The 23,105-nt window shown below is 37.5% G+C and overlaps 1 protein-coding gene, 1 non-coding gene and 3 pseudogenes across 3 annotated transcripts; 2 read left to right on the top strand and 3 right to left on the bottom strand.

Annotated features, from left to right (window-relative positions):
* Positions 1 to 1,334: 1,334 nt before the first annotated feature.
* On the bottom strand, positions 1,335 to 2,651 carry LOC104709379 (F-box protein At5g25290 pseudogene; annotated as a pseudogene).
* A 3,784-nt stretch (positions 2,652 to 6,435) lies between these two features.
* Positions 6,436 to 7,614, bottom strand: LOC104706854 (F-box protein At5g25290 pseudogene; annotated as a pseudogene).
* Positions 7,615 to 8,609: 995 nt separating this feature from the next.
* Positions 8,610 to 10,421, bottom strand: LOC104706853 (F-box protein At5g25290 pseudogene; annotated as a pseudogene). Its single transcript, XR_015564641.1, has 2 exons — positions 10,242 to 10,421; positions 8,610 to 9,990 (listed from the first exon to the last, which is right to left on the bottom strand). The product of XR_015564641.1 is annotated as an F-box protein At5g25290 pseudogene (transcript).
* A 494-nt stretch (positions 10,422 to 10,915) lies between these two features.
* On the top strand, positions 10,916 to 11,662 carry LOC147939836 (uncharacterized). The gene has a single exon (XM_087461050.1). It carries the CDS (start codon positions 10,916 to 10,918, stop codon positions 11,660 to 11,662), a length of 747 nt encoding a protein of 248 aa, XP_087317176.1.
* Positions 11,663 to 21,425: 9,763 nt separating this feature from the next.
* Positions 21,426 to 21,532, top strand: LOC147939835 (small nucleolar RNA R71). Its single transcript, XR_015564907.1, has one exon. It is a non-coding gene; the product is annotated as a small nucleolar RNA R71 (small nucleolar RNA).
* The last annotated feature ends 1,573 nt before the right edge of the window (positions 21,533 to 23,105 follow it).

Here is a 23,105-nt window from a genome sequence, read left to right as displayed (position 1 = left end):
AAGTAAGCAAACGAGCAAGAGAATGTAAACGTTGATATTTTACTGTTTGAATTTTGGTTATCACTTCAGCTTCAGCTTTACGTTCTTAATTTCTAACGCAATTGCTATATATAAGCTTCTAACATGTAATAACAAGGGGCACTCGCTATGTAAATAAGCCTAAATCCTAAACCCTTGTATCGCTATGTATGAACCTAGAGGCCCTAAACTCTAAACCCTCATATAGCTACGAATATATAAGCTTCTATTATGCATAGAATTCCAATGAAACGGTCACACGAAACAAACCAAAATATCAAAAACACGAATCTGAGCGGAACGAGCAAACAACGAGAACCCTAAAATATCAATCGAAACCAAGGAACAACACAAGGTGGGGGAAGAACTAACCTCGGAACTCTAGGAAATTAAGAACCTTAAAACACAAACGAGATCACCGATCGAGATTTGTGTGCAAAGGTACCGAATTCAGCAATTACTGTAATGAAGTGAAGATGAAAGAAAAACTCAAAATTATCTCTGCTTGTCGTTCTTAAATAGAGAAAGGGATTGCTTAAAACGATGCGTTTAGTTTAGCCAAAATAAAAAGTTGATAAAAGATGTTAATTATCTTATTATACAAAGTTTGGTTTCAAACAAACCTGTTACATATGTCAATTATATGATAAAATTTTGATATGTGTCAATTCTAAATTTATGAAAATAATTAAGAAAAAAAAAAGTAAAAATTCTAAACTTATTATATAAAGGAAATCTATACATAAGTAATAATTAATATAAATTACATACTCAAAAAAATTAGTCACTAAACATGTCTTAAATCTATCAATAAGATTTTGACACATGTCAACAAAATTTTAAAATGAAAACTAACAATTTTATCATGTAAATTGTAAAATTCAGTTTCTAATGTCAGTCCTTAACGTGTGATGATGACATATGCTAAATTATCGATTTAAGATGGTGACAAATGTCAAAATATGTTGAAAGGAACCAAAATAAAAGATGTTAAAGACATTCAATTATTAATTTACACATTGTGGACATAACACGGTTCCTATCGTAAAATGAAATTCTATGTATGATCAATATCTTTCTTTTAAAATATTTTTATTTAATTATGTAATAATAAATTTTAGATTTTAGTTCTATTATTTAGTAAATTCAATTTTCTAATTAGACTTCGCAATGATTTAAAATAAAATTTTCTATATCTTTTTGAAATTTTTCTGGCAGGCAATTAATTATTTAGTAGTGTCTATGTTTAGAATGTTTCATTCACCATGTCAACATTGCCCAACTAAAGAACCTTCAGGTCCCAAAACTATTTTCTAAAGAAAATGAAAAGGCAACTAGACATAAACCAAAAAGTGTAAAAATCTCTTAAGAAACACCACAAAAGGAATGCAGAAAGAAACAAATCATCAAGACGGAAGGAACAATCGAGCATCCTTGAGCTTTAAGTTGAAGAAACCCAGGAAACGTTTGAGGGTCTTTGTTGCGATGTTGAACACACATAAGTCAAGGCATGAACGTTTCTGGAAAGAGAAACAAGCATGGCGAGTGCGAGAGAAATAGATAGAGTGTGGTTGGATACCAAGGTCAGGATTAGCAGGCACGGTGGTACCCAAATCCAGAAGCAGAGCCTCATCACCTAAGGAATCTACCTCAACAAGCATGTTGTACAAACTATTACCCGGGAATACATAACGGTTCTTTTTATAAAGAAGAAACATCCAAGGCCTTGAAGACTCGGAAAAGATGCTCATGACAACCAAAATTTCTCCTGATGGTCAAACAGCAATGTTATAGCGACACTCATCATCATGATAATTTAATTCAATCGGAGGACCTGGCAAACAAAATGGTGATAAAATATTCTTGAAACCGTCTTGTCCAGACGAATCAAATGTGAGTTTTCGAATGTGATTACTAGTCGTTAAGACGTAAATACTGTCACCACGAGGTAGTAGTATCATATCAGACACGTCTCGTAAGGCAAAGCGTGCTGGAATCTCACGGTAATGATCTTCCCCATTCTTGCAAAAGGCTAAATACTCAGTCATATACTTGCGGACTATATTCTTATGGAAGTACCATACAACAACGAACTCTTCCTTCTTCTTGTCTACCCACAAAAGACCTCTCAGATTTCTCGCTTTCTGGATGACACAGCGATGGGTTCCTACCTCCTTGAATGTTTTATCTCCGACCCTCTAAAGATTATGTTGGCAACCTTTGATCGACTCTAGAGGTGGAAGATCAATCTTTTTCTGGCTAAGTACATCTATAATTTAGAGATTGGATTTAGAATCCAGAACCAAGAACAGTTACCTGAGTTTGCCAAGAATTTAATATTTGGTAAGTCTCTCTTCGTTTTAAAAACCCTAGCTTCCTCCGGGTGGTATAGACGACAATCACCACTCTCTAGAAACATAATAAGCAATGGAGATCCGCTTAATCGAGGCGAGGTTTGTTTCGAACATAAATACCAATTCGAACATACCATCTTAGCGCGGTGGAAATAGACAAAACTCAAACGTCGCAACACAGATCTTAATATGTCCATAGGAAGATCCGACCAACGAACATCGGCCATTATTAGGGTTAAGGAGACAAAGGGTGGTGTAGAAGAATGTGTTGCTGCTGAGATCGAGTTCTTGAGTAGAAATGCAGAACTAGGGTTTTTTCAAACAATATGCGATTCTGTAGAATGCGTAAAGCATTTGGGCCTCTCGTAAACAAGCCCAACGTACGGCATGAAAGAGTCAAAAGATTAGGTTTTGTAAAGTCATTTTATAAAACTTGCCTCTTTTATACTAATATATTAGGCTATTGGTTTAAATGAAACAAACTAAGTGAGAGAGAAGTCTTAGTTTTAAATATTGAAGCTTAATTGATTGGTTTACATGAAATGGTAGTGATAACTGGTAAGGATTGTAATGTCTCTAATGTTACCGATCATAAGACTGTGTATTACAAAACAAAGGCATTCGAAATCACGTTTGTACTGTCATCTTGTACCTCCTCTATTTGTAATGCTAGTTTTCGTAACACCATTATTTATACTGCTATCTTTTGTACCATCGATCAAAATTTAGTACTGCAACACTGTTTGGTATTTCACCAATTATGGAAGATTTATAACTTTTGACCCAAAAATACAATATACTGTATAAAACTTTGTAATAAAGAAAAAGTGTTGATAAAAAAAAGTTATGTATGTCCTTCGTATACATGTCTAGAAAATCTTAAAAAATTCAAAATTCTTCATCTAAATTTTTAAGTTTTGATAAAACTATGGAGTCTTCATCACAATTCACAACGATAACTATATCTTCTTTTATAAATTTCTCAATTATATGTAGCATGCAAATTTTTCTTCATATTTCGAAAATTTGTTCAACAGTGCAACCTAGATTTATATGAAAAATGTTATATACGAAGGGTAAGGTGAAAGTTTTATGCTATATTTTTATGCAATACACCAAAAAGAGAGAAAAAAATATTAAAAAGGCTAAACAAGACATAGAACTAGAACAAAAAAACAAGAGAAAAAAGTGTGGAAATTTAAAAACACCAAAATCAAATACCGGATAAACCATTGAGCATCTTTGAGCCTTAAGTCGATGACATTGAGACCGGGGAAGCGTTTCTGTTCCATTGTTGCAAGATTGAACACACAGATTAATATATCATGGTTTTTAGGTGTTTTTAGTCATGATATAAGTTTTATTTATAGAGTCTTTTTGGTATTTTTAGAGTCTTTTGAGTTTTTATAGGATTTAGCATGGATGAGAGCATAATGAAGCTAAATAGGAGGATTTGGAGCACATTCAAGCACTGAGGCTAAGCTGTGAAGTTGGGCGACAAGTTCAGAGACTTGCATCGGTCGATGCAAGTGATGGAATCGATCGATGCTGGGCCAAAGAAGAAATCGGAAGTTTTCCCATAAGTTTTGAAGATTTACAGAATTGCCCCAAAGTCTTCCATATTTGCATCATTAGTCCCTGGACGTTTTTAGGAATATAAATAGGATTTTTGGGTCATTGTTTAGACCTAAGTTATTTTCTAGCAAGCTTTATTTTCTAGCAATAGATAGCATTGAGAAAACCCTGAGAGATTTTAGAGAGTTTTTGGAGAGAAGAATCAAGACTCCTTCCAGAGAAGATTCAGAACTTTTTTTCTTCTTCCTTTAATCTCTCAATGCTATCTATTTTATTCATGACTTGTGTTCTTGCAATTATGTCTGAGTAGATCTGCTTGTTAGGTTTAAGGTTTCTCATTAGGGATTTCATGGATTGTCAGATTGATTAATTGTTTGGATTCATTATATTTCTTGTTCTTCACCATAGGTTGTTCTTAATGTTAGATCTTTGATTAGTCATTTGGATTTAGATCTTAGGATTATTGATTGATATGAGAATATAATTGATTTTCTTGACAAAAACCTTTGGTGAGCAAAATACCTATTTACAAAGAGATTTGATTTAGGGATTTTGTGAACTTATCTAAACTTGATTTTATTGCTGGTTTTTAACTTGAATTTTGCAAAGAGATTTGGATTTTCGGGTTTTAAAACTTAGATAATATTTACAGTGAGAACTGATTTATTTTACAATTGTGTTTAGAGTTCAAGAAACGGTGCTTAATTATTGAATCCTGCTTGTTTAATTAATTGATCTGCTTTTTCATGGTTTCTTGAGAATTTCCCTATGCCTAGCGTTTAATCCTTCTGAATTTACAACTCTTTTATTTTCTGTTTTTGTATTGCTATTTAAATTACAATTTTGGTTTAGCATAATTAAAAGATCATTAAATCTATTGTGTGATCTAGAGTCCTTGTGGATACGATCCCTAAGTACTACAATTGATCTCTTAATTTGAGAGAGTAGTTCAGGGTTAAATTTGAGCATATCACAGATGTCCTGGCATGAACGTTTCAAGCCACAGTTATGGACATGGTCATGATTAGGTGAAATAGATGTAGTTTGGCTCGATACCAAGGGTATGGTCGGCTGGCATGGTGATATCCAAATCCAGAAGCAGGGTCTCATTACCTTGAACATTGAGTTCCGAAAGCCTGGATTAGAATCCTTATAGAGACGGAACATCCTATATCTTCTTACATTGTAAAAAAAGTTCTGAACCAATAAAACCTCTCATGATGTTGTAACAGCAATGTGATTGCTAACACTTGCTAATATGTATTCAATTCATTGTGTCCAACTGTCCATACTTAATGAAAATGTATCACTGTTGGACACGTCCATGAAACCTTCTTGTCCAAAAAATTTTAGTCTTCGAATGAATTGATACAAGTTGATATATATATAGACTGTCACCACCATGTCCATAAGCCCTGTAAGTTCAAGTCAAGATTGCTTCGTGTTGGAATGTGACTATAATGATCTTCCCCGTCCTCTTCTATAGAGATTGGAACGAGAATCTAGCACTAGGAACCAGTTTCCTGAGTTTGCCAGGAATCGAGTCCCTGAGAAGTCTCTCTTCGACTCTTCGTTCTGTAAATTCTAGCTTCCTCCGGGTTGTACAGAGCACAACCACCATCCTTTGGAAACAGAATCAGCCACGGAGATTTGGTTTTCGGATCAGCAATTGTTTCAAACATGAATACCAATTCGAGCACACGATCTTAGCGCGGTGAAAATCTGACAAAACTCAAACGTTCCAACATAGAGCTCAAGATTTCAATAGGGATCTCCGACCAGCGGCTAAAACTAGAAGTCTCCATAAGTTTTTATATCGAACAAAATTTAGCTGCAAAACTGAGAAATAGACCATCAGAGGTAATATATAACAGAAGGAATCAAACGAGCAAGAGAAGGTGTCCCTGGTTACACCATTTCTGCTGTACGTTATCATTCAAATTAGACAACAGTAAAAAATTTGCAGCAGAACATTAATACAAGAATCTGTCCAAAAAAAATAACAGTAATTTCAGAACCCTGATTAAAGAAAATGCAATCCCTTCATTTTTCCTCTGATTCAAACTAATCTCAAATTGGATTTTTTTTTTTTTGTATGAACTCAAATTGGATTATTGGTATGTATATTACAGTATCTAGAAAATTATTGCAGAAGCTGGCTGAACAACTAACCTCTCCATACATAAGATCTCACACTTGGTATCACCATGCATGTTCGCGGTGCATAGTTACTGATTCCGCAAAAAAAAAAAAAGGCCAATGACAACGTTTTTAGATAGAATAAATTAAAGTAATGCGAGTAAAAATTGCAAAAAAAAGTTTTCAGTGTTATCAGTGTCTATGAAGAATTGACTTGATTTATGATGTTTTTAGTCACCATGTCCAGAATATGTTTCAAAGCATATTTTTTTATACATAGAAAATAAAAAGAATTATAAACAGAAGAGAAAAATTGTGAAACTCTCCAAGAAAAGAAAGCAAATCAAGATCATGAGGGGAGAAACCATCAAGCATCCGTGAGCTTTAAGTTGGAGAGACCAGGGAAGCGTCTGAGGTTCTTTGTTGCAAGGTTGAATACACATATGTCCAGGCATGAAGGTTTTTTGCCTCGTTTAAAAGTACGGTCATAACGGGTGAAATAGATGGAGTTTGGTTCGATACCAAGAGTATGGTCAGCAGGCACGGTGATACCCAAATCAAGAAGCAGTGCCTCATCACCTAGAGAATCAACCTCAACAAACGGGATACGGTTTTCAATAATACTAGCGGGGTCTTGATTTGGATACCTTTTGTATAGACGGAAGATCCTATGCTTTGTTCTTCCACAAAAGATGTTCTCGACCAACAAAACCTCTCCCGATATTGTAACAACAATGTTAATGCTAACTGTTTTTTTATCACCACTCAGAGGATGAAATGGTACTAATCTATATTTCATGGACGAACCTTCTTGCCCAAACAAATCCAGTTTTTTCATACATTGATGATAACTCATTGTAACGTAAAGACTATCACCACCACGCTCGAGTACCACCATATCACATAGGCCTGGTAACCAGACGCCTGTTAGAATCACACGGTAATGATCTTCTCCGTTCTTGCAAACGGCTATATAGTGAATCATACACAAGTTACTCTTATTGAAGTACCACACTACGACGTACTCGTCTTTCTTCTCATCTAACCATAAAAGACCTCTTAGATCTTTCGCATTATAATGCATGACAGCTGATGAGGAATATCTTACCTCCTTGAATTTACTATCTCCGATTCGTTCAAGACTATAGTAATCACTCTTCATTGACTCTAGAGGTGGAAGATCGATCTTTTTCTCGCTAAACAAATTTATGATATAGAGCTTGGATTTAGAATCTATAACAAGGAATCATTCACCTGAATTTGCCAAGAATCGGATCCCTGAAAAATCTCGTTTAGTTTTGTAAACCCTAGCTTCATCCGGGTTATACAGAGCACAAACATCGTTCTCTGGAAACAGAATCAGCAATGGGGGTCTTCTTTTACTGAGCACCGTTTGTTTCGAACACGAATACCAATTCAAACACACAATCTTAGCGCGGTGTAAGTCCACAAAACTCAAACGTTCAAACACGGATCTCAAGATGTCCATAGGGAGGTCCGACCAGAAGCCAAAATTAGGAGTCTTCATGCTTTTATCATACAAAGTAAGCAAACGAGCGAGAGAATGTAAATATGGTTATCACTTCAACTTTGCGTTGTCAACTCCAGTCAGACAAGAAAAAATCGTTCTAATGCAACCGCTACATATAAGAACTGATCGAGAACCCTAAGATACCAATCGAGACAAAGGAACAAAAACAAGCTGGGAGAAGAACAAACCTTGTAATTTTAAGAAATAACCTCAAAACACAGAAGATACTGAATCCGCAATTACTGTAATGAAGTGATGATCAAAGAACTCAAACTTGTCTATGCTTCTCGTCCTTAAGTAGAGAGAGATGGTTTTTGTTTTTTTGGTAGAAAGAAAGACAGAGATGATTAGGACGGTGCGTTTTGTTTTGCCAAAAAAAAAAAAGGATAAAAAGATGTTATATACTGCATGCGTGATGATCTTCCTAGGTTATGCTGAACTATTGGAATTAAATTATACCACCGGTTATGAATAGTAATTCAACCGGTTGAGAGAATATAAATATACAGAACCGGTGGAGTTTTATCCTTCTTGAACACATTCTTGAAACCTGATATATTATCCTTCTTGAACACATTCTTGAAACCTTATTTCAATGTGACCATTAGTCGTGGAGTTTTAAAAACTGTCACCACCTCGTAGTACTGTACCATATCAGATATGTTATGTAACGCAATCCGTGTTGAAACCTCACGGTAATGATTGTCCCTATTCTTGCAAAAGGCTAATTAAATTCTGAATTAACGCAATACCGCATCCTAGCGATTAAAGAAAATGCCACGGTATATTAAAAATAAAATTAAAGAACGTATTCTCAATTACATGAATCACAATACCACATCCAACAGTTTTATAAAATATTGTATAAGCTACTAACATGTATATAAGAAACATAATTCAATTATTCGAAACCTAGAATTACACAAAATTAACTATCAAGTATTATTATTAGATTCAAATTAGACTAATGCGAGTTAAAAACAAATTAAACTGCAAAAAGAAAAAGTTTCCAGTGTTATCAGTGTCTATGAATAAATAACTTGATTAATGATATTTTTAGTCCTGAATATGTTTTCAAAGCTTAGTCGATATACATAGAAACTAAAAAGAATTATAACAGAAGAAAAAAAGTGTGATCTCTCCAAGAAAAGAAAAACAAATCAAGATCATGAGGGGAGAAACCATCGAGCATCTGTGAGGTTTAAGTTGGATAAACCGGGGAAGCGTTTGAGGTTCTTTGTTGCAAGGTTGAACACACATATGTCCAGGCATGAAGGTTTTCGGCCACGTTTACAAGCACGGTCATGACGGGTGAAATAGATAGAGTTTGGTTCGATACCAAGGGTATGGTCAGCAGGCACCGTGATACCCAAATCAAGAAGCAGTGCCTCATCACCTAGAGAATGTACCTCAACAAGCGGGTTCGGGTCGTTGATAATAGCATCAGGGCCTGGATTAGGATCCTTCTTGAAGAGACTGAACCTCCTCTGCATTGTTTTTTTGTAAAAGTAGATCTCGACCAACAAAACCTCTCCTGATGTCGTAACAGCAATGTTATAGTTAATTGTTGTTTCATAAAAATCACGCCGAGCATTTGATGGATGAAATGGCATAAGGGTATCATCATTCTTGGTCAAATCTTCGAAACCTTCTTGTCCAGACAAATCCAGTTTTTGCATATATTGATCACTCATTGAAACGTAAAGACTAACACCACCCCGGAGTACCATATCAGATATGGCTGGAAACCACAGGCGTGGTGGAACCCTACGGTAATGATCTTCCCCGTTCTTGCAAACGGCAATATAATCAATCATAATCTCGTGACTCACGTTGAAGAACCAGATTGCAACGTACTCTTCTTTCTTCTCATCTACCCACAAAAGACCTCTTAGATCTTTCGCATTCCTGATGATAACTGAGGGACGTCCGACTCGGAGTACTGTAGTGACCTCTTTGAATTCATTATCTCCTACTCGTTCAAGACTGTAGTGATCCCTGTTCATCGACTCTAAAGGTGGAAGATCGATCTGTTTCTCGCTAAACAAATTTATGATGTTGAGCTTAGATTTGGAATCAAGAACCAAGAACCAGTTGCCTGAATTTGCCAAGAATCGGATCCCTGAAAAGTCTCTTTTCGTTTTGTAAACCCTAGCTTCATCCGGGTTATACAGAGCACAAACATCGTTCTCTGGAAACAGAATCAGCAATGGGGGTCTTTCTTTACAGAGCAACCTTTGTTTCGAACACGAATACCAATTCAAACACACAATCTTAGCGCGGTGTAAGTCCACAAAACTCAAACGTCCAAACACAGATGTCAAGATGTCCATAGGGAGGTCTGACCAGAAGCCAGAATTAGGAGTCTTCATGCTTTTATCATACAAAAAATAAGCAAACGAGCAAGAGAATGTAAATAGGGTTATTACTTCAGCTTTGCGTTATCAACTCCAACCAGACAAGAAAAAATCGCTATGCATGAGCATGAGCCTAGCGGCCCTAAACTCTCTAACCCTCAGATTCGCTATGAAATAAAAACTAAATATCGAAAACACGAATCTGAGTGAAACGAGCAAAAACCTAAAATATCAATCGAAACAACACAAGCTGGGAGAAGAACTAACCTTGGAATTCTAGGAAAAAACCTCAAAACACAGAAGATACTGAATCCGCAATTACTGTAATGAAGTGATGATCGAGGAACTCAAAATTGTCTCTGCTTCTCGTCCTTAAGTAGAGAGAGAGAGAGAGAGAGAGAGAGAGATGCTTAGGAGTTAGGATCGGTGCGTTTTTTGTTTTGCCAAAAAAAATGTTTGATAAAAAAGTCAAGTTTTTTATATAAGCTCATGATGGGAAAAGTGAAAATAAATAATAAATATTTAAAAATTTGTCCATCTAGCTATGTTTACTTCATGAGCTCTCTTAAGATTATATTTGTAATCTTTGATTGATTCTAGAGGTGGCGGATCGTCTTTTCGCAAAATAAATCTATGATATAGGAGATTGGATCTAGAATCAAAAACCAAAAGTTTGTCAAAAATCGAATCTATGAGAAGTCTCTCTTAATATTACGGAGATCTGGTCAAAATTAATTGATACGATTGTGATTGAGATACGTGATCGTATATTATATTGATTGTAATTAGATATTATAAGATCTTATTGTATTCTATAAAAGCCATGTAAAATACCATTAAATAATACATAAGAAATATTCTTTTCATTGTCTTCCATTTATTGTGGTATCAGAGTACTTCTAAAATTTTTCTTTTAGCAACAGAGATATTGATTCTCTACGATGCCAACCGGTGGATCCAACACGAACCCGACCACAAACCAGACAACGAACCCGACAACCACTGAAGTCCAACGCACCATCTCGCCTTATGATCTGACGGCGGCTGACAATCCTAGTGCGGTCATTTCTTATCCGTTGTTGATGAGAATGAATTATGACAAATGGGCTTGCGGTATGAAGACGGCGTTGTGCTCTCGAAAAAAATTTGGCTTTCTCGACGGCACCATCGCCAAAACTGAAGAAGGATCTCCCGACTTGGAGGATTGGTGGACCATCCAGGCTTTTCTTGTTTCATGGATTAAAATGTCCATTGATCCAAAGCTTCGATCTAACATATTTCACCGAGATGTGGCCAAGGAGTTGTGGGATCATCTAAAGAAGCGATCCTCTGTCACCAATGGACCGAGAATTCAACAAATCAGAGCAGAGCTTGCTTGTTGCAGACAAAGAGGTTTAGCAATTGAAACCTACTTTGGGAAGTTGACTCGAATTTGGGATAGCATGGCTAACTACCGTCCCTTGAGGTTGTGCAAATGTGGGAAATGCGAGTGTGATCTTGGAGAACTTCAAGAGAAGGAAGACAAGGTACATCAGTTTCTTTTTGGTCTTGATGACACTTTGTTTCGAACCGTAAGATCTAGCCTTGTTTCACGAATTCCCATTCAGCCTATGGAGGAGGTTTACAACATCGTGAGGCAAGAGGAAGATTTGATGAGAAACGGAACAAAAGGGGCTGAAGAAAATTAAGCGGTGAGTGCTTTTGCTGTCCAAACCGCACAACCATTTCGAAGAGACGATGTGAGCAGAAAAATGTTCTGTAAACATTGCAATCGTTCCGGTCACTCAAGCGATAGTTGCTATGGAGTGATAGGCTATCCAGAGTGGTGGGGAGATAGGCCGAGATCCCGAACAACGCCAGGTCGCGGACGTGGGCGTGGAGGCACAAGTGGAGTGGTAGGAAGAGGTCGTGGTATCACTACGTACGCCAACGCCGTTCACATCAACGAACCAGCTGGCTATGAGCAAGCTAACTATGTGGTAACGGATAAGGACAGAGATGGAGTAAGTGGACTCAGCGACTCGCAGTGGAAAGCTATTAAGAGTCTTCTTAATGCTGGGAAAACTCAAGCAACCGAAAAATTAACGGGTACGTCTTCTTCACATTTCTGGATAATGGATACGGGTGCTTCGCACCATATGACGGGTCGACTAGATATCTTAACGGATGTTCAGGATATACTATCAGTTGGGGTTGTGTTAGCTGATGGTAGAGAAAGAGTAGCAGTTAAGGAAGGATCTGTGAGGCTAGGACCTAATCTGATACTTCGCTCAGTTTATTATGTTGAAGATTTCCAAAAAGATTTGATCTCTCTATGTCAGTTAATGCATGAGAACCATTGCGTAGTACAGTTAGTTGATCATTTCCTTGTTGTTCAGGACCGTACTACGAGGATGGTGACTGGAGTTAGCAAGCGTATGGGAGGGACCTTCCACTTTCAAAGTATGGAGTTAGCAGCATCCGTGATGGTTAGAGACGTGAAGTCGTTGGAACTCTGGCATAAGCGGATGGGACATCCTTCATCTAAAGTAGTTGGTCTACTTCCAGTTGTTTCACATCTTGTTGCTTCTGAAATTTCAAATAAAGCATGTGATGTATGTCTTCGCGCTAAGCAAACAAGATTGTCTTTTCCAATAAGTGAGAATAAAACGAAAAGGATTTTCAATTTAGTGCATTGTGATATATGGGGGCCTTATAGGACACCAACGCATTCTGGTGCTCGTTACTTCTTAACCGTGGTAGATGATTACTCTCGTGGAGTGTGACTTTATTTGATGTCTGAAAAATCAGAAGCACCAAATCATCTTAAAACCTTCTTAGCGATGACTGCAAGACAATTTCAAACTCAGGTTCGAGTCATAAGAAGCGATAACGGGTCAGAATTTCTTTGTTTAAGCGAGTTTTTCAAGCAACAAGGCATCTTGCATGAGACGTCATGTGTTGGAACTCCTCAACAAAATGGAAGAGTTGAGAGAAAGCATAGGCATGTACTCAACGTATCTAGGACACTGCGGTTTCAATCCAATATGCCAATTGAGTTTTGGGGTGAATGCGTTTTAACGGCGGCATACTTAATCAATCGAACACCAAGTATGGTGTTAAACGGAATGACTCCTTATGAACGGTTATACAGTGAAAAACCTGTATATGAACACATGAAGACGTTTGATAGTCTCTGCTACGCCCATGACCAATTTCATAGAGGCGACAAGTTTGCCTCTCGCAGCCGCAGATGTGTTTTCGTCGGATATCCTTACGGGAAAAAAGGATGGCGGTTGTACGATTTGGAGAAAAATCAGTTTTTTTGTTTCTAGAGATGTTGTATTCTATGAGGAGGATTTTCCATTCATACCTGCCCAAGAAGAAGCCAAAACAGAGCATGAACCCGATGTTTTTAACTTGAGCTCTCTATTTCACGAAAATGAAGAAGAAGACAGAAGACTGGGTCGATTTGGTGGTTCAGGCCTACCAAAGCGTTACAAATTCAACTAATGGGCCTCAAAGCCCATCTTTGGTTAATGAAAACCCACGTGACACCACCATCTCTCCACACCAAAACGAGGTCGTACGTAATAGCGACGTTGAAGAGGTTTCTCTCCGCAGCTCACCGGCGCCGTCGACCGAGATTCCTCCAAGAACGACGACATTGATCTCTACAAAGCCTGCCCCGGCGGAAGAGTTAGGTCGAGTTAAACGCCAAAAGACTCAGTCCGTAAAATTGAGAGAATTTGTGGTACAAACGGCTAATAAGAAATCTCCACAATCTGAGAGCTCTGGTTCCACCTCGAATTACCCGATAGCCAACTACGTGGACTGTGAACGATTTTATGCTCAACATCAAGCTTATCTGGCTGCAATTACTTCTAGAGTAGTGCCTAAATCGTTTAAACAGGCTATGGAGGACGAGCGGTGGAACAAAGCAATGTCAAGTGAAATCGAGGCTCAAGAAAGGAACCGATCGTGGGATGTTGGTGATTTACCAAAGGGCAAGAAAGCAATAGGTTGTAAATGGGTTTACACACTGAAATACAAATCTGATGGCACATTGGAACGACATAAAGCAAGGTTAGTAGCTCTCGGTAACAAACAGGTTGAAGGTGTTGACTATGGGGACACTTTTGCACCAGTTGCAAAGATGGGTACTGTACGGTTGTTCCTCGACACAGCGGTGAAGAACAAGTGGGATGTTCATCAGATGGACGTATACAATCCCTTTCTGCACGGCGACCTCGAAGAAGAGATCTATATGCAGTTACCACCTGGATTCAAAGCGTCTGCTTCGGGTAAGGTATGTCGGCTTTGAAAATCGATTTATGGATTAAAGCAGAGTTCACGATGCTGGTTTGCTAAATTGTCTACAAGTTTGAAAGAGTATGGATTTGAACAGAATCGTTCTGACTATTCACTGTTTACATTGGATAAGAATGGAGAACAGCTCAATGTGTTGGTTTATGTTGACGACTTAGTCATTAGTGGCAGCACTTTGAAAGTCATCGCTGAATTCAAGCAATATCTTTCCACATGCTTCCATATGAAAGACTTGGGACAGTTGAAGTATTTTTTGGGGATTGAAGTGGCACGCAACGCTACGGGTATGTATCTTTGTCAAAGAAAATATGCTCTAGATATTATCTCTGACACAGGTCTGTTAGGTGCTCAACCTGTCGTTTTTCCTCTTGAATCGAATCATCAACTAGCCTTGTCTCAATCACCACTATTGCAAGATCCGGCTCCTTTTCGACGGCTTGTTGGCAGGTTGATATATTTGGCAGTAACAAGACCTGATTTGGCTTATTGCGTTCACTCTCTTGCTCAGTTTCTGCAAAAGCCGAGACAAGACCATTGGGATGTGGCTTTTCGAGCAGTTCGTTATTTGAAGAGCAATCCAGGTCCAGGTATTTTATTGAGAGCAGATACACCATTTCACTTCGACGGTTGGTGCGATAGTGATTATGCGAGTTGTCCGTTAACCAGGAGGTCAGTGACTGGTTATTTCATTCAGCTTGGAGGGTCACATATATCATGGAAAACGAGAAAACAAAAGGTTGTAAGTCGCTCATCTGCAGAGGCAGAATATCGAGCTCTAGCATATATAACACAAGAGTTAATATGGCTTAAAAGAATTCTCGCAGCGCTTGGGGTGCAACATGTTGAGTCCATGTCTGTTCATTGTGATAGCAAGGCAGCTATTCATATCGCCACAAATCCTGTCTTTCATGATCGCACCAAACATGTTGAAGTTGATTGTCATTTTGTTCGCGATGAAGTCGTCTCCAAGAACATATGTTTGTCACACGTTAACAGTCACTCACAACTTGCAGACATATTCACTAAACCGTTAGGCGGACCAGAGTATAAAGAGTTTTGTTTCAAGTTGGGCATACAAGACTTGCACGCTCCAACTTGAGGGAGGGTATTACGGATTCAGCTCCGCAACTTGTGCAACAAGTTAACGAATATCTGGTCAAGGTTAATTGATACGATTGTGATCGTATATTACATTGATTGTAATTAGATATTATAAGATCTTATTGTATTCTATAAAAGCCATGTAAAGTACCATTGAATAATACACAAGAAATATTCTTTCCATTGTCTTCGATTTATTACTTAATTCTGTAAATTCTAACTTCATCCGGGTTACATAGCACAACCAACCACTATTCCTTGGAAACAGAATCAGCCAAGGAGATCAGCTTTTTCGGATCAACGATTGTTTGGAACACGAATACCAATTCGAACACATGAATATCAACACTGTGAAAATCCACAAAACTAAAACGTTCCAACACAGATCTCAAGATGTCAATACGGAACTCCGACCAGCGGCCAGAATAAAAAGTCTCCATATGCTTTTTATACTGATCAAAAGTTAGCTGCAGACCTGAGTTATAGACAATCAGAGGTAATACATAACAAAAGTAATCAAAACGAGCTAAGAGAATATATAAAATTTTGGTGTCACCACTTCAGCTTTACGTTGTCAATTTAAACCAGACAAGTTCAAAACACCTGCAACGGAACATCAAAATTAAACAAGAATCTGCCCAAAAATCACAATACAGCATCTACCCGATTAAAGAAAATGCCAAGGCCATATTAAAAAAGATAAAAGAACGTATTCTCAATTACATGAATCACAATACAACATCTAACAGTTTTATTAGCAATGTATAAGCTTCTAACATGCATATATATTTAAGAAACCTAATTCAGTTATTCGATACCTAGAATTACACAAAATTAACTATCGAGTATTAGTATTAGGGTCTCTTATCATTTTAGTACATTTTTAGAACTTAATTAGAAATCTAGTACAAACACTATTTAAAATTAGAGAAACAATCATGTTTCACTGTGTGTAATAGATATGGGTGAGATAGGATAAAATGGTGGGATAGTGTTGAAATATGCTAAATTACGAATAAGGGCATTAGTGTTTTTTGTTTTTTTTTATATTAACACACACTCTATCTCTCCATCTTCTCGTCTCTCATTTTTTTTTATCTTCTTTCTTTATTTTTTTATTTCTTTATTTGACACTACATGATAAGCTCAAATTTACCTTAGAGCTACTTTCTCAAATTAAGAGATCAATTATAGTACTTAAGAATCGTATCCACAAGGACTCTAGATCACACAATAAATTTAATAATTTTTTAATTATACTAAAGAGAAATATTAATTTAAAAACAATGCAAAAACAAATTTCAAAAGTGTTGTAAATTCAAGAATTAAAAACGCTAGGCTTAGGAAATTTCTCAGAAATTTATGAAATATTAAATCAATCAATAAATTAGGATTCAAGAAATTAAGATCAGATCTAGAACTCTAAACTCTTTAAAACCAGAAAACCAGAAAATCCAAATCTCTTTGCAAAATTCTAGGTAATAAATCAGCTTTAAAAACAAGTTTAGATTGTTCACAAAATCACTAAATCAAATCTCTTTGCAGAAAGTAATTTTGCTCATCAAAAGGTTTTATCAGGAAAATCAATTATATTCTCATATCAAATTATTTTCCTAGGTATTAATTCTAGGTGATCAATCAAGAATTAATATGAAAAACAACCTAAGATGAAGATCTAGAAAGATAAAGAATCCTAAAAATAACAGATCTAATAAATCATAAAAACCCTATGAAAACCCTGAACCTAACAAGAGATCTACTCAGACATAATTGCAAGAACACAAATCATGAATAAAATAGATAGCATTAAGAGATTAAAAGAAGTAGAAAAGGAGTTCTGAATCTTCTCTCGAAGGTGTCTTGATTCTTCTCTCCAAAAACTCTCTAAATCTCTCAGGGATTTCTCTCTCAAAAGGTTGCAGGAAAAATAAAGTTTAGGTCTAAACAATGACCCAAAAATCCTATTTATATTCCTAAAAACGCGAATGGGTACTAATGATGCAAATATGGAAACTTTGGGACAGTTTTGTAAATCTTCAAAACTTGTGGGAAAACATCCAATTCTTCTGCAGGATGATGCATCGATCGTCACCATCACTTGCACCGACCGATGCAAGTCTCTGAACTTGTCTCCCAACTTCGTAGCTCAGCCTCAATGCTTGATTAATCTTCCTATTTAGCTCCATTATGCTCTCATCCATGCTAAATCCTATAAAGACTCAAAAGACTCTAAAAATACCAAAAAGACTCTATAAATAAGACTTATATCATGGCTAAAAACACCTAAAAACCATGATATATCAACTCCCCCAGACTTAGCCTTTGCTTGCCCTCAAGCAAAACATCAACTTAGCCCTGTGAAAGAGGTTTGAAAACGCAGAAACTCATTTTTTTTTTAAAGTAATGCCATGATCATCCTGACCATAATCCATATGCTTAGCAGATAAATCCAAATCAAACCACCATGTACTTCTCCGTTGACTTTCATAGCATCCCAAATTCAAACCAAATTCCACTACTTCCTCCATTAAGCCTTCATCAGTGGGTCTCATCAATTTGATCAATGTCAAGAACCTTCTAGACTCATTCTCGTACAATACCATAACAAGCAAGATATAAATTTAACAACATGTAGTACTCTTTCTCTCCCCCAGACTTATTCTATTTAATCTTCCTGAGAGCTTTGCTTTGTTTTTTTTTTATCTTCTTCTTCTTTTCTCAAAGTTGTAGGCGAATAATGGGGTCATCGGTAATTTACCTACCTCTCGCTTCCAAGCTTTGTGTGATCATTTGACTCAAGAGTAGAATAATGAGGTCACAAGTAATTTACCTACCTCTCTAAACTGAACAAAAACATCTCATCTTTTATTCTCTCTTTTTTTTTTTTAACAAAGCTCTCAGGAAAAATATTTCAAACTTTAATAAGGGAGAGGAGTACCATTTTATCTTTTCTGAAATCTTACTTGTCAGGTATGAACAAGGAGTCAAGCTCTATGAACATCAATCTCCTTGATGAGGTAAAAAGAAAAGCACAAAAATTACCTCAGGCTTTTATGGATTATGTTGGAAATATGGATGTCTTTGGTTTACTGGTCAGCCATTGGATTTTTCATTAGTCGGATTTTGGATTCAATCTGCAGCGTTAATCAACCAAAGCAGTACACTAAAAAGAAAAATCATAGTTCCCAATAAAAATTTTGACTCAATAAAACAATTTTTTTTAATTCTGAAACTCAAAAACAAAAACGTAGTTAGTAACTGCCTCCCCCAGACTTAAACAACATTGTCCCCAATGTTATCAAGTAAGAGATTGGCGAAATAAAAATAAACAAAAACGAATAAGTATTGAAATTGTGAACAAAATCATGTTACCAATCCGAATGTTCTGTGTCGACCGATACTGATGGTGTGTCGGTCGATGCACTCTGCAGATGCAGAGAGTTCGAACATTATTCCTGAGTTAGCTGCGATTAATTTGTGTTTTTCTCATTCCTTGGATGTTAGCGCTGCTAAGAATCACTCAAACACAAGATTAAACGTAACATGATTGATAGAAGTTCATAATTCAATACAAATTCAAACTGACTCAAAGCAAGAACAAAAATGACTCAATTTAAGTAGAAAAGAAAAACCTATGAGTGGGTTGCCTCCCACTAAGCGCTTGTTTTCAGTCATTAGCTTGAATGTGTTGGATCTCAGGCATCCGGTGGATCGGAACATGGCAATGAATGCTTCCGAGAGAATGTCCTCTTCATCCAAGGGGGTGTGTAGGCAGTAGGTGCATGAGACTTGCCAAGTATATGAGGAACAGGACCAGGGCGGGACTGAGGTATGGCTGGCTTTCTTTTATGTCTTGCAAAATCATCAACAGAAGAAACAAGCGCTCTACGATAATCTCGTGGCTTGGTTAACTGCAAAACAATTTTTGTACCTTTGAAATTTTATTGATGATAGGAGAAGGTTTGGGTGAGGAAGATGCATACCTTGGCCTTACCTGTGGGTTCTTGACTGTAGAATGGTGAGATTTCAGCTTAACAACTGGTGTAGGACTTGCAGCTAAGGAATCAACTCGAGAATCTTTGGTTTTGGACAAGTCCGGACGTTCGCGTGGAGGTGTGTCGATCGATGCAACAGCTGCATCGATAGATGCTGAGTCTACAACTCGTGTCTCTTCAACGATTCTGCAACTTTCCTCAGCATTCCGTGTTTTCATTACAAAAACATCATCCACCAGCAACTTGTCATGGATCAGAACTTCATCATGGTCTCTAGTACTGATTAGATGATCTCCACTCCAATCTTCAAGCTTAACAGCTTGTTTGCTCACTTTCTCAGCAGTCTCCAACTCTTTGACATACCCATCAGTAATGTCTCCATGAAGCTTTATGATCGGATCATCATCAGATGCAATTTCCACAGAAAATGTCTGACCATCAATAGTGGGAACCCTTCTCAGCTTGTCCATCTCTAAGTTCAGAACCAAATCTTCTACATTCAGAGCTATTTGTCCCTTTTTCACATCTATGATGGCACCAGCTGTAGCCAAGAATGAGCGTCCTAAGATAAGTGGATCTTTAGGCTCTTTGTCATACTTCAACACCACAAAATCATTGGGAATCATGCAATCTCCAATCTTAATTGGAATATCCTCTAAGACACCTTCAAGAATCCTTCTGGATCGATCAGCTAAGATAAGAGATATCATAGTTGGCTTGAAATCTGTCATCCCAAGTCTCACAGCAACAGAAGGTGGCATCAAGTTAATACTAGAGCCAAGATCATAAAGTGAGTGAGCAAACCTTCCTGTGGAGATAGAGTAATCAAGTACAAAGCTTCCAAGATCTGGTAACTTCTCAGCAATCCTGCACTGAATTACTGCACTCACTTCTTTAGAAACAACCACTTGCTGCTTCTTTTCTTTCTTTCTCTGTGGAGGCTGCTTCAACAGAATTGAGCTGACATCATTGGTTAGCAAAGCTCCTTCCTCAGGACTCAAACCATTGGTGACCATCCGCTTCACATACCGCTTAATCCCAGGAGAAAACTTGACAGCATCAATCAAAGGTATCTCAATCATTACCTTGTCCATCATAGCTTTGCATCTAGCTTCTTCAATCTCCTGTTTGGACCTCCTAGGCTTAGGAAAAGGAACCTTAGGCTTATAAGCTTGCTCTGAAGCATGTGGAACTTGAGGAGAAAACCGGAGCTGGTCGTGGGGTGTGTCGATCGACAATGGTGGTGCATCAATCGACGCTAGATGGTAGTTGCATCGATCGATGCTGGTGTGTATTGGTCGATGCTGGTTCTACTTTCGTCGTATCATGGTTTTCTCCTTCATTCACCAGAATTGCATTGCAAGCATGCCTTGGATCCGTCTCCGTTCTTCGAGAAAGAAGTTCTTCTTGTCTTTTAACAGACCCATCAATCTGAATTACTTGATTTTCCAGCTTCTTGACATGAGTGTTTAATGCATCAAACTTCCCAGTCAGCTCAGTGTAAACAGAATCAATCTTTCCATTGAAGTCTACAGTTAACTTCTGTTGACCTTGAAGAATCTGCTCAATCATTGATTCCATCTTGCTCTCTGAATTGGGTGGAGGCAGGGGTTGGTAAGAAGAAGATCCATAGGTCCTAGTGAAGTTGCTGTTTGGATTTCCTGAGAATGAGTTCTTCTGACCAAATCTATGATTTTGATACCCAGCTCCATACACATAGTTGACATCTTCTGTAATCTCTGGCTTTGGCTCAAAAGTCTCAACATCTTCAGCAAAATGAACAGACTTCTTTCCCACAAGAAGATTGTGGACTGTATCCAGCTTAGCATTCACCGCAGCAAACTGATTTGAACCATTGCCTTCATGTGCTTTTCTCCGCTCTAAGTCTGCATTCTTGGTACGGTTGCTTGATGCTAGCCTCTCTATCAACTTTTCAGCCTCATCTGGGTACCTTGTCTTAAAGTTCCCATCACTAGCAGCATCCAAAGCCATCTGATACCTCCAGTCAATACCACTGAAGAAGATGCTAATCAACTGCACTTCTGAGAACCCATGATGTGGACAGTCTCTCTGGTATGCTTTGAATCTCACCCAAACAGCTTTGTAAGATTCAGCAGGTCCTTGTCTAAAGGTGGAGAGCTTAATCTTCAGCTCATCAGACATCGCATCATCATAGAAGTAGTTCAAGAATGCCACCTTGATGTCATGCCAGGTTGTCAGAGATCCCGGTTTGAGTTGTCTTAGCCAATGAGAAGCTTCCCCAGCAAGAGAGTAGGGGAAGAGCTTGCAATAGAGATAGTCCTCTGTGACTCCATTAGCCTTGATGCTTGTGACTATATCCTCAAAGTGTTCAATGTGGTCTAAAGGCTTCTCATGCAGCAAGTTCTGGAATGGTCTTTGGCCGACAAGAGCAAAGTAGGCAGGCTTCAACTCAAAATCATTCCTTGGGAATGGAGGAGGGACAATTGCGGAGCGGTTCTCATAGAACAAATCTGGTCTGTTGAAGTCCGCAAGAGTCTTGACAAGCTCTCCATTGTTATCCCGTCTAGGCTGAAGGTTCTGCTGGTTGTTACCATCCAAATCCGCACCATTCGCACCGTTTATGGCATTGCGTCGATCGACGCCAACGTTGCGTCGGTTGATGCCTTCTTGGTTGCGTCGATCGATGCCATCGTTGTGTCGCTCGACGCCACGTGCATCATCCTCAACCATGACGAGTTCTTCCTGAAAAACTCTCCTTCAGCATCAAGTTTATGGCCTTGCTCGTTGTACACATGACCCTCTCGATCTCTTAAAACTCCAGCCTCATCATCACATGACCCTCTCGATCTCTTAAAACTCCAGCCTCATCATGTCTCAATATGATTGTATTGGTCATCTTTGCTGACTTGGCTGCTTTTGTGTTATCACGCTCCAGTTGTCCTAACTCTTGGTTTGTAAGCTTAACAACTGGACCAGTAGGATTTTTCCTGGTGCTAGGCTTAGGCATGTACCTGAAACACACAAGAGAAAAGAAACAAAAGCATGTGAGTAAAATAGAAAAATAAAAATTTAGACAAAATCAAAGACTTTAATCTAATGGTGAATCAAAAGAGTCCCCGGCAACGGCACTAAAATTTGATAAGCTCAAATTTACCCTAGAGTTACTCTCTCAAATTAAGAGATCAATTGTAGTACTTAGGGATCGTATCCACAAGGACTCTAGATCACACAATAAATTTAATAATCTTTTAATTATGCTAAACAGAAATATTAATTTAAAAGCAATGCAAAAACAGAATTTAAAAGTGTTGTAAATTCAGGAATTAAAAACGCTAGGCCTAGGGAATTTCTCAGGAATTTATGAAATATTAAATCAATCAATAAATTAGGTTTCAAGCAATTAAGATCAGATCTAGAACTCTAAACTCTTTTATAAAATAAATCACTTCTCACTGCAAATATTATCTAAATTTAAAACCAGAAAATCCAAATCTCTTTGCAAAATTCTAGGTAATAAATCAGCTTTAAAAACAAGTTTAGATTGTTCACAAAATCACTAAATCAAATCTCTTTGCAGAAAGTAATTTTGCTCATCAAAAGGTTTTATCAGGAAAATCAATTATATTCTCATATCAAATTATTTTCCTAGGTATTAATTCTAGGTGATCAATCAAGAATTAATATGAAGAACAACCTAAGATGAAGATCTAGAAAGATAAAGAATCCTAAAAATAACAGATCTAAT

The sequence above is a fragment of the Camelina sativa genome, chromosome 8, assembly GCF_030686135.1.
Source record: "Camelina sativa cultivar CO46 ecotype springtype chromosome 8, ASM3068613v1".
Classification (NCBI taxonomy): Eukaryota; Viridiplantae; Streptophyta; class Magnoliopsida; order Brassicales; family Brassicaceae; genus Camelina; species Camelina sativa.
Note: the sequence above shows the minus strand (reverse complement) of the source record. Positions and strands in the feature narration are given on the sequence as shown.

Coding starts and splice junctions, on each gene's coding strand:
- LOC147939836 (XM_087461050.1), top strand. CDS start 10,916: ATGCCAACCGGTGGATCCAACACGAACCCGACCACAAACCAGACAACG.